The 12,861-nt window shown below is 37.4% G+C and overlaps 1 protein-coding gene across 24 annotated transcripts in view; it reads right to left on the bottom strand.

Annotated features, from left to right (window-relative positions):
- Positions 1-12,861, bottom strand: part of GPHN (gephyrin) — a 289,546-nt gene that overhangs the window by 33,093 nt on the left and 243,592 nt on the right. For all 24 annotated transcript variants that reach the window (XM_054067590.1, XM_054067585.1, XM_054067588.1 and 21 more), the window contains 3 exons: positions 11,236-11,328; positions 7,803-7,858; positions 2,644-2,763 (listed from right to left, as the gene is read on the bottom strand). In XM_054067590.1, coding sequence (XP_053923565.1) covers positions 2,644-2,763; positions 7,803-7,858; positions 11,236-11,328 — 269 coding nt within the window. The remainder of the gene's footprint in view (positions 1-2,643; positions 2,764-7,802; positions 7,859-11,235; positions 11,329-12,861) is intronic.

A 12,861-nucleotide genomic window follows, 5' to 3' on the forward strand; every position in this document is an offset into this window, starting at 1 on the left:
TATGGAACTGATGGATAACCCAGAACATTTTAGGAATACAAGATAATTCAAAGTGGCTAGAGGCAGGGCTTTCAGGGAGGTATGGCATTATGCTGACATCTTCCATTGGGTGTGTAAAACATAGCATTCTTCTTGCTGTGTATTAATATATTTTGAATGATGTCTGAGTGGTTTACTCTGATGGTCATTAACAGCATCCATACTGATATACTGCAGCTTGGTCTTGATGTAGGATCTAACTCTTGTTTTGGCTGATCACATTGGCTTCCTTTTCCTACAGGGTGACACAAAAACTCAAAATGAAAGGGCTGTAGACATGGTTTTGCAAGGATCAGTTTCTCAGTGACTGTGCATTTGGCAAGCTGATGAGTTTTTCTTCTTGCTGGATTGATATAATTCCTTTCAGGCTTGTGATTCCTGCAGTCATTTGGGGAATGCTTGCTACAGTATTTAAGTACTGCTACCACAACTAGAGGTCAAGGAGCTCCTTTTAAAAGTACTCTCTGTCTTTTCCGAAGAACATTTTTCAGACGTTAAAGATTTCATTTCAGTTAAATCCCAGCCCTGAAGAAGTTCTTAACACTAAAAAGAAAAAAATTCTTTAAATATGTAGTCACCCAGACATGAGAAAGCAGAGAAAAGTATTGTATTAATTAAACTATAATAATTATTTATGTAAAGGACTAGCAGAGTGGCATATTCAAGGACCAGTACAAACTGAAGAGTCCTACCTCACACTTAGAGGCAGGAAAAGGAAGCTGAAGGCGCCTGATTGTTTGCCAAGAAAGTCGAAGTTTAAGCATATAGCCAAATAATCTGTCCTCACATGCAGAAAACATGCACAGAAAAAGTGGAATCCAGGAAGATAGTCATCCAGAGAAAATAACAGTTTATCATGTATGTTGCTCTGCAATGTGATAGTCCTGTCATCATTAGGTGGGCAATGGCCAAAGAAAACTTGTTCGGTAAGGCTAATGGAATGACTAAAAAAGCAGTGAAGGCAATGGTGTATTTCATTGGAAGGTATCATCTACACATACACATCTGTAACCTCGAGGCACGACTGACTCAATAAATTCTCTTAGGAAGAAGCCCAGCCTAGACAGCTTGCTGACTTCATCAGATGTAAAAATCTATGTATTTATAGTAATAAGGCATGAGAAAGGATCATGAGAGTATGTTTCAGTTTTTGCTGTCTTCATCCTCTTCGAACGCTAAAATTCATTTGCTTACACCCCAGCTGCAATTGGAATGCGAGCACGGAGCTATGGTGAAGAGGAACAGCTTGTTGGAACAGCAGCAGAGGTGTAAAAGCTGATTTGAGCAGAGAACCATGCACCCACTTCATTCCAAAACCGAACTTGGAAGTTGTGTCAATAAAAGACATATCTTCTTGCCTTAAAATCTGTCAGATGATGGCAAACATGATGATGGTGTCCTGAAATCACAGCTGGGTAAGTGAAGGTAATGATTCAGAAGGAATTGTCTGAACACAAAGGAAGAGAGAACAATATTTAGGAAGTCTAAAGTGGACTGTTTGGGATACAATTGCTACAGAGAGCTCCTGTGCTTAATCAAAAACCACATTTTACTTTGTTAAGACAACTGTGCGTACAGAATTAGTACTACAGTACTCATAATTTTTCCTGTAGTATTTTGCAGCATCTGTAAGGTAGAGTGCTAATATGATTTATAGGTATGCTGGAAAATCTGTTCAAATTAAACTGAGTTAAGACTATGTTCCGGGAAAACATCCACGTTATCCATTTCCTGGTTTACAGAGGTCTTAAATTCATTAACTTTCTCATTTTAAAAGAGCACAGAGGTCTTTAAGATTTAGTTAAGGTTTAAAAAATTTTGGGGGCACTTATTTCCCCTGTTACATAATAAAACCCCTTTTCTAAACATAAATACATTTATTGTAAGGTACATGCATAAGACGTCCTCCAAAATTCACCAAATTCACCTCTGCTGAAAGGAGACCAAGTCTGATAATAGAGAACCATCTTCATAGCATAGTTCAAATTAATCATCCCATGGATTTTGCAGCACTTACACCAGCTCACTTTTTCTCAGAAAATCATATTCAGCTTTAATTATGACAGCGGTAATGCTGCACTGCAATATTTCAACATATTATCCTGGGATCGTTATGTGTTCTAAGAAAACTTTTCCCCTTCTTACTTGTTGAGTTTAAGAGAACTTTTAAAGTCCTCATCTTACTAAGTTTCAGGATAATCCTGAAACATAAAGAAGATTGCTCTACTGCTAAATGTGAACTCGGTAGAAATGAAGGAAATACAATACCTGATTGCCACTACTCTGTATTTTAAAATGTGAATACACTAGGCACTCAAATTGGACTGCAGTTATGGATCTTCAGGAGGCATTTGCCTTTCACTTAATCATGCTCCCAAATACTTTGGTGTCAGCATTGAACAACTGTGATGAAAAGACAATGTCAGGACAGGTAAGTCTGTGGTACTGTTATTGCAGCCTGAAAAAGTGAGTAGAATTACCACTAGGAACCGATGTGAAAAATCCTCAGACTTCTGAGATAACAGTAGAGTTTTTCTGTAGGACTGTCATTCATATTTATAGGATTCTATCATGATTTATTTTGAGTTTTAACTTGCGACTCACATCATCTGATTCCCTGATGAGCTCTGTATCTTCCACTTGCACCACTGCATCAGCACCACATGGAATTGGAGCACCGGTTGTAACGCGCATTACCTGACCAGGCATCACAGTCTGTGTTGGCTAAAAAAATAAACAAACAAAAATTAATTTACTTTTGAAAAGAAAAATCTCAAAACCATTTGAACATTATGGAAGTGGTCTGAAAGACCAAAATTCTTACTTGTGGCATGACTCTTGATATACTGCTAGGGATACCAACAGGTATAATCTCCGTTGGATTTAAAGATCATTAGGCCATTGCTTCAGATCTGGCTTTTAGGTCACATATTCAGTGGCTTCACATTTATCTCCCTACACTTCTATTACAAGAATAACTTTCAGAAGAAGCAATATAGTGATACTCCGATTGGCTCAGATGTGTCGAGTACTCTGGTCCTCAGGGTTCAAATTACTTCGCTTTGTTTTGGTTGGGGTTTTGTTCTGTTTTGTTTTACCAGCACGTTACATACGTAAAACTAGCAGCTTGTAAGTAAAGTAATGTAATGAGCTGCTTCATTTTACACAGATTTCCTCATACTGAGAGACGGCCCAACACCAGCTCACCACGAATAACTATCTTTATGAGGGTCAATTTGGAAAAGCGTAAAACTGATAATATTCTACAATTACGTAAAAGAACAGCACATTACAAAGTTTCAGCAGAAGCAATACGAAGAATAGAAAAATATCAGGACAACACGATAAAACAAATAACATGGTTTTAATAAAATTTCTCACCAGGCAGCCTATTTTAATGCATATTTTTCAAAATTCAGAGTAAAACTGCAATTTGACCATAACCACTTAAGAAAGAAATAACTAAAAAAAAAAAAATTCTAAAAAAATATAACTAAAAGAAGCTGGTATGATATTTCATTGCTGAAATATGAGTGCTTGCTCTCTGCAGCACTTTAGTAATCCCAACTTATTTGGCCTTTTCTGTTAATAGTGAACATGTGCCACACACAGATCTACACAGCTGTGATCAGACCAACGTATTCTGTATGTGTCACACATAGAACTCATGTGCAGATTGAGTCTATATTCCATATGCAGCACTGGAATATGCCCAGGACTTGTCTGACTGTGATTAGCAGGTATTTGATAGCAACCCACAGACCTGCAAGCAGTACTGCCCAAGCACTATTACCTGATCCTGCCCAGCAGCCTTTTAGTCCAGGACTTTCGACAGGTGCCTGTTAGACATCTGCAAATCCTAGACCAGTGGCCAACGTTTCAGCTGTGCAAAGCTGTGTTTGAAAGAAGCCCGTTTTTCTATTCTGTTTCAGCACTGTCTTAACCTCTAAAATGTGATTATTACTTCGAAATGCATGCATTTCAAATCATAGAATCACCAGGTTGGAAAGGACCCACCGGATCATTGAGTCCAACCATAAATAAACCATAAATGGTGCCTATTGGGCCAGCAGCCCTAGGGAGAGGCTGGAAATCTTTTGCACCAGGTTTACTTTGGTATAACAGTGACCTGTGTATCCCGCAAAAAACCTGAGCCTGGAGTTGATTGAATCTTGACCGTTTTCTATGGGTAGTGGAAATCTAACATCCTTTGAGAGCGCCATAAATAAAATGCTAAAATAGACTAAAAAAAAAAAAAAAATCACACTTGCAATATGTCATGGTTACAGTGCTTTAAGGGCAAGATTCATGTCATCCTAAAGCAGGTATCTAAACCAGATCATATAAAAACCATATTTTTTAAAAAATGGTATTTATTTCTCACCACAGACTATGCAAGGAGCTGCGGATGAATAGCTGAGATGCTGTCATTTATACAGAAGATGTTTAAAAGGAAAAATAATCTTGTCTCATGTGTTATTTTGATTTTTATGAAAAGAAATGTTGCAAAAGGAAAACCTTATGCCTTGGATTACGGAAGTTCTTTTGCATATTGTGTAGGTACAGTCTATGGGTACATTACAAAAATGTAATATTGCTTTGAACTTCCCAGACTAATGATGTCTCTAGTAACAATTTTCAGAGGAAAAACTGAATATTGCATAACAACATTCTCCCATTTAAAATGCATTTTTTGGGCCTCAAGAACCACAAGGAATACAAAATGTCTATGACTCTGCCCAAAATCAGTGCCTATGGTGATAAAACGCACTGTAACTATCCACGCTTTTGGGTTTATTGCTAGATGAGTTAATTTTTTGAGATGTAACGATGTGAAACATTTAAACAAATTCATGATAAAATAGCACTGTGTTTTAGAAATGGTTGTGTTGCTCATGTATTTAATTTCCTTTTTGCCCTTTGAGAATCTGATCAGATTAACTTTATGAACAAAAGTCAACTGTCAGATTTGTGTGAATCTCCAGAGCTGTGTTCCTCTTTGCTAGAGAGTATGAAGATAAAGAAATGACTGCTTCTCAGTAAGCATATTAATGCACAACAATTTCACAGAAGCTCTTTTAAAGGCCTTTAAGACCTCACACTTACCCGGAATAAGGCAGTACTAGGTTATGCCCTTTGCCTTCATCACTGACAATGTATTTGATGTCAGTCACTGAATAAAACCCAGAAATCTATCGAGCACAACCCTCATCTCAGGCATTTTCTCTTGCACACAATCACACCGCTCCTGCATGATTTACAATGACCCGTGCTCCTTTCTGTAAAAAGGGCTAAGTTAATGGAAAGGTGGAAAGTGTCTGTTTTCCATCCTATATTATAGCTGGCTACTCACACCGCCTCTTATAAATGTCTTTAAAATTTTTCAAGGAAATTCTAAGCTCCAACTGTGTTAGTCTATAGGAAGAAAACCATCGCTCCCCATGGCTGAGTCTTTCACACAGAGGCCGTGTCGATGGCTCATGACCAGAACTCCCAAATGTGCCCTAACCTCTCCAAGCCAATACAGTATCTCAAAGTTGTCCTCAATACAAACCAAAAAATGATTGTTAACATAAAGATAACCATCTGGAAATGGATATCAGAAAATAATACACAATTTACAAATTGATACAGGAATCTCAAACTCGGTTATATGGCCTCTCTGCGGTTTTCCGTCCCATTTTCTTCCTTTCTATGTAGCATTTACATAACCTTTTTCCCAACAGGAGGAGCCAAATCTAAACTGATTTTGAACTCCCTGCTGTGAATCATTCTGTCAATTGGTCTGTAACATGAAAACCAGAATGTTGCTGCTGAGAGTGACTGAAGGGTGAAATGAGACTGAGGAGCCTTCCAAAGCTATAAATAATTTCTTGGGAAGGAGATGAACCTGCAGATATGTTTGCTCAAGAAAAAAACTTTGACCATCGATTCAGAGGTCAGCAGACTCATTTTTCTAACTCACCACTGGCATTACCAAAATTATTCTCTCTCTGTGTACCTCCTCCCACCCAATTTTTGTTCCTTGCCAGAGACGCTTCCTATTCCCATTAATCCGGGAGAACAGACTGTCCCTCCAGAGAGATATTTGTGAGCTCTTGAATTTTGTAGGAAGGGAGCAAGCTCCAGATTTGCTCTTTTATCCTTTGTACAAACCTGATGAACTGATTGGGGCACTGAAACTCTTTAGACCCGTGGACAGTCATCTCCATTAGACACAGCTTCAACAGTGCTGTTTTTAAGCACCACTGTGCTGTGATATTTTTTAACTAGCAAAATGGTAATATTGATGACAGGTGAATAATAATAGGAGTAATAAATCAGCAGGTTGTTCTGCTGGTACTTGCTATTTTATAGTGACCATAAAAGGGGTTGTAGAAATAGTTGTCAGCCTTTTGGATTCTGGGTTAATGCTTGAAAATGCAGATAAAAATCAGGTGAAAAAGCTGCTGAATTAATTAGTTTCCTTTTTTTTTAATATTTAAAGTAATTTTACACATTTTGTATAACAGATTCATTAATCTAAGTTCACAAAAGTATCAGTATTAGGAAGATGTCTACTATATTAAAATATAACCCATGATGATGGATGGGAACTACAGCAAAAATTATTTTCACAGTTCTCCGTATCTATCATGATTAGCCAAATTAAACGTCTATTATACATTAAGAGGCAGTTTGACTCAATTTTAAAAAATATGGAATAATCCTGCAACTGGTAAAATTTCTAAAATCTGAAACAACTTTTGAAATAAATCTATTTTACTTCGACTTTTTGTTGTTTAGCAGTCAAAATGACCTAACTGTAAAATCGTCATTAAAACTCATTAAAACTGTAAAATCCGCATTAAAAAAACCCCTTTGTTTTGCCTGTCACTTATTCTCTTTCTCCATCATTTCACATACAATACACAGAATTATAAACCATGCCTTGAAATAGCTGAAGAAACATTCTGGATTAACTCATGCTCTCCTGAACAGAAGGTAGCAGGTATAAATAAAATGACAGAATTACAGAAGGGGTTGAACATAACTGATTTTTTTCCCCATTACCCCAGTGTTAATATAGGAATTTAATGAAATGTACTCCTGAGTTTGAGAGCAAATCACACAAATATTTATACAGCACAGCAGGCCATGAATGGGTGCTGCTCTGACTTCTCTCAAGCTCAATCCATGTATCTGCTAAGGTGCACAAGCACTCCTGATTTAATAAACAAAAAAAAGAGCAATACCACAAACCAGGCTGCTGCTTCCTCAACGTTGTTCTGATCACCTGTCTTTAAAAGCTTCATAAATAATTGTCACACTTTGTTTTGCAGGTATCATTGTGAAATATTCCAGCTGCTTGTGGGAACAGTTATTGGGCTGATGTCCCTTTAAAAATCTGTCAGCAAGAAGGGGGTAAATCATGCTTTTCTCTATTTATGAACTGCAGTGACACTAGAAACCTTATGTCCTCTGACACTGTACTAGGGTAGAACATTAGTGTATGCACTCCTATCGGACATGTCAGCACAATGCTCTGAAGTATTTTGGGATATCCTTCTTAATTCCTTATGTAACTGTACCACCTCACTTTCTGAAATCACATCCTAAGGCACAATAGCAGCAGGGTAGGTACAGCTGTGTCCTACTTCATGCTGCCTCCAAGAATATTGAGTTTTAGAGCACCAGCAAAGCTTATAAAAATACAAAGCACTATCTTACAAAAGAAAATGATATTTAAAAAAAAAAAGAAAGAGAAAAGAAATTGTCCTCACCTGCTCACCAGCCTGGGATTCCCCTATGATGAATCGATCTCCTGGGCCATCAGCAGCTGTTAAAATGGACAATAACAAATGAAAAAGGCTGAACCAAAATGAATGATGGCATTAAAAAACAAGAACAGAAGAATCAAAGAATGACCTAGGATGCAGTTCTTCAGTGTCAGCATGAAAGAGGTTATAGAAGTTTTGCAAACATTTTAAATTTGAGGTTCTTTTGTGTTTGCTATTTTGCAGATTACGGGTACTTTAAATACTTTTAACTGAAAATGGGCAATATGGGATCAAATAAAAGGCGATTACGAGGAATTACAAAAATAACAAAGATTTGACAGTTTTCATGTGATCATTTTTACAAAAATGTCCACCATGAGCAATTTTTTTCTATGGGAAAATAACACAAGGGAATCACATATTTTTTAAGTGTATTAAATGCCTTTTTTCTAGACAACAATGGAATATTGACATTTCCAGCCTATCTCTGCCTTTTCAGGAAAATGTGGACAAATGCAGTGGTTACAGATTATGTAGATACAGGTTTGGCATTTTCTGAAGAGCAATAAGGCTAAGATAATGCAACTTGGGCTGTCACATTTTAAGTTTGAGTTCTGTTCCTTTTTGTAATTTTAGGAGGCAGTACTGAAGTAGTTACCTTAAATCTTTCCCCAAAGCCATTCTGGAAACTAAAGGTCACAGATACTGATTTGTCTCTACTGAAAAGTCTGAAAGTCTCCAGGACTTCTAATATAACCAAATCTGCATTTTTACAGGAACAATAAAGGCACCTTACTAACAAAGTTTAAACTTCTGCCTGCCTCAAAGGTATTTTGAAAGCTGCAATTCCCATGATGTAAAGCGTGTATGGAGCACAAGCAACTCTGCCTGTCCAAGCACAGTAGGCACGCTTTCAAGAGTGTTCAGAAAATTGGGTTCATCAAATTATGTTTAAATATGTCTTTTTATTCTGTAACTGTCAAAAGTTGATTTCCCAGAGATGAATTCTAACCAGTGACAACCTTTATCTTAATAACTTGTGTTTAATTTAAAAAGCCCTGAATATACAGCTAGATAACCTTATCGTATTGAGAAGAATTGCTTTCAGGAAGGATGCCCATTCATTCTCTGTGATGATTTACCACATTTGTACTCATACATCAGCTGCAACTCTGCAGATGACGATCTATATTACTTAGTCATGTTGGAGGACCAATGATTAACTTAACTTTAAAAGCCTATCAAACAGCCTAATCTACGAGTTTTAGAACAAACTCTCAAATAAGAAAGTGGAAAAGGACTCTACAACTACCTGTCTTTGAGTAATGCATATAATACTACTGAATACAGGTGTCAAATCTTCCCTGAAAAAAATGCACTCAAATGATCCAGCAAAGAGGAGAAAAATTTTCCTAGTAGCTAAATTATTTTAAACCTGATAAAATGGTACTGAATTAGATTTTATTCCTCCAGTAATAATGATATGGAGACAAAGCTTATAGCTGATGTACAACTGATATAGTTTGAAAAAAGTGGTTAAGATTTTGGGCAGACAGGTTTATGTGACTTAAAGTTAATCCTTTATTTTTTTTGTAATAAATATCCATTAATGTAGTCAATATTATCTCTGCCTACAAGCTTTGTTCCTCATATCCTGAGATAACAGGTCTACAACAACAATTAGAATAGCATATTTCCATTAGAAGGGACCTACAACAATTGCCTAGTTCAATTGCCTGACCAATTCAGGGCTCACCAAAAGTTCAATTGAATTCTTAAGCATGTTGTCCAAGTGCCCCTTAAACACTGACAGGCATGAGGCATCAAAGACTTCTCCAGGAAGTCTGTCCCAGTGTTTGACTGCCCTCTCAGTAGAGAAATCCTTTCTTATGTACAGTCTAAATCTCCCCCAGTGCAGTTCTGAACCATTTCCATGCATCCTATCAGGGATAGCAGGGAGAAGAGATCAGCATCTCCATTCCCCTTCGCAGGAAGCTGAGAGAACAATGGGGTTGCCTCAGCCTCTTCTCCAAGCTAGACAAGCCTTAGCCACTCCTCAGAGGACATTCCTTCCAGCCCTTTCACGAGCTTTGTTCCCCTCCTCTGGATGCATTCAAGTGCTGTTAGTCTAGCTGAATCCACCACAAAAATTTGGGTCTTGTGTGCTGGTTCTGACGGATGTTGTTGAAGACGGTGTTCATGATCACTCTGCTTATTCTCAGAGTTCACTGAGATTGCACTTGTGCTTTCCCTTACCTTTTAGAAATCAGGTTGCAAGACAGCATTTGCTTGATCCCAAGGCCCTTGTCAGTCAGAATTCTACTCAGAGACCTCCATCTTACGCTTTCTCAGTGTTACACTACCTGTATTTCTCTGACTCCATCTGCACTCCCTTGCCACTATTACTGCTTATTTTGGTCTGCCTGTCTTTCATATACACAGATGACAGACAGCTGCAGTCAAACTCATCTTGTAGACCTGGAATTTTATTTCTATATTAAACCCAGGGGGAAGCTATTGGACTACATCCATCGCCTGGTTTTGCAGACAGTCCATTTCATGGACTGTTGCTTTCCACTGTTTCAGCTCCCAGTAACCAAAAAGATATTTTAATGTCCCTAAGAGAAAGCTGGCTATTGTGTCCAAATTTCAACATGGTGTTATGGTGATTCATCCCCATAATGAAATCACTACTAGTATAATGTTCAATCATATATATATTAATTTTCCTCTGTGGATATCTGAGGTGAATATCATTAGTCTTACTTTACAAAAGGAAAAACTGATACACAGAGAAACAACTTGCTCAAATCATTCAGCACCTAGTGGCAAAGCAGAGGATGGATCCAGGTCTTCTGGGAAATTACTCAATGCTTGCTCTGTAAAGTCACACTACTAATTTTATTCTCATACAGCAAATGCAATATTTTCAATGTAAAAATGAGCTCTTCTTTGAGGTTCCTCCGTAAGAGTATATTCCAATATGTATCTTTGAAAATTCTCTAATGCAATCATAAAATAATTCACAAATAGAAAGCTGAACCTATGAAAGTTCAACAAAGTAGTAGATATGTAAGAAATTCCTGATTAAATCAACAACAGAGGAATAGAAGAATCTGTCATTCAGAAACAGATCTTCTTTTACTCTCCTGAATTCTTTGTGTTTCCAAGGAACACACTAGCAACACAGGTACATGTCGATGAGCGCACCTGGATGTATAACTGCTCATGTACATATGTATTCACTTAAAAGATCTGAATTCAAGTTCATGGTCTTCCTTCAAGACAGTTGCATTCTACATAAATGCGACTTCAGGAATGATCTGAATCCAATGTTAAACAAAATAACTATTGCTGGATCCAAAATAGGTGAACTAACATATCATGAAGTAGTTTTACATACACTATGCTGCATGTCTACAAAGCGAATATTTACCTCTGACAGCGTAGCCATCTTTTACTGATGCTGGAAATGGTGGTAGATTATCTTTTGCATATACATCTTGAGCAAGGACTCGGCCCATTCCATCTAGGAAAGAAAAAATACCATACTCCATGTCATTACAGCTAGTACAGCTAGTGAAAGGGGTCAAAAAGTGAACCGCAGTGTGCTCTGATGGATGAAATGTATTTGTATGTGACATGAACAGATCTCAGGTTTTTGATTTCTGCCTGTACATAAACAAAAAAAGACCAGAGTCTGAAAGTACTGATTTGTCTAGTAAGTCTGCGTTCCTGGTTATGGTGAAATTGTTGATAGTAGATATGAATGCCAAGTAACCAAACCCAGCGGTAATAGCTCTGATGTAGGATCAGACAATAAAAAACAAGTACTTGTTTCTTCAGGACAAGTTTTTCTCCTGAAATCTCTTAATACTTAACTGTATTTCAATTCTTCTTCAAAAAAGTTCTTTTTTAAAAAGCTTTTAAAATAACATTTCTAAAGTGAATCCTGTGTGCAAAAGGTGAGAGGTGATGGACTGAGTCCAGAGGACTCAACATGAACAGTAATGATGGACAAGCTTCCATAAATTGATAAAGAAGCCTTGCAATAGATTAGCTTTGCCCAGTTGCTGAGTGCATCTCTGCTTAATGGAGAGTGAGTGCACATTAAGTGCCAGGATCATTTATGTAAATTTATGCTGTTATAGTTCCAAATATTTTATTAGCTATTTCAAACATACTCTTTCCCTTCACTTAGCAACTACGATTGATGAGCTGTAACCTGGCTCGGCCCCGCCCGAGAGACTCATATGAATTATCTCACTCTCAGCCAAGTGTGCACTACTTGTTTGATTTTATGGTGCCAGCAAGAGCTTTTTTGTAGTATGATGTGGAACAGAGTGGAAAATACGTATCTAATTCCTTCATACAGTGGGAGAGTGAGAAAGGAGATTTATTGCACGTGTGATTAGATGGACTGGGAAGGGGCACACGGGTCAGAACTACGGAGATTGGCTTGATTCCAGTATATCTAAGCAGAGGAAGGAAAGCTCATTTCATAACAGAGGCCACTGCTTTTAGGATTGTGGTGTGGCACAGGAAGGTAATATCCAGCTGAAAGTATGAAGGTATGAGAGGATGAATGAATATTTCTGGCAGTAGAATTTGCATGGATATGTACTTTACAGATTACAATCTTTCAGTCATGGTGAATTGGTATTATAATGGAGATCATATTTTACTTACTAACACAAACTGATTTAGTAATTAATTATAATTACAAAAACAATAACAACATTGTGCTCACATCTACGTGTCAATTTTCAGCCTGAGGTGAATACGTTGGACTGTTGAAATTGGTATTGCTATGAAAATGCTGATAAAACCTGCTAAAGCAACTAGAAAAGCACCTTTGTGATGACCATTAATATGTCTGTGCATTATTCATACTACTGTCTGTGATACACAATATCGAAGCTATTAGAAAGATCACAAAAACTTCTACACTTCCACTGAAATAAAAGGACGCAGATACAGACATTTAAATTATAGCACAGAAAAGGCAGCTATCAAAGGCCCAGTAAAAACACTCTCTCTTCATAGTCAAGCAAAATCTCAT

The sequence above is a fragment of the Cuculus canorus genome, chromosome 5, assembly GCF_017976375.1.
Source record: "Cuculus canorus isolate bCucCan1 chromosome 5, bCucCan1.pri, whole genome shotgun sequence".
NCBI classification, from domain to species: Eukaryota; Metazoa; Chordata; class Aves; order Cuculiformes; family Cuculidae; genus Cuculus; species Cuculus canorus.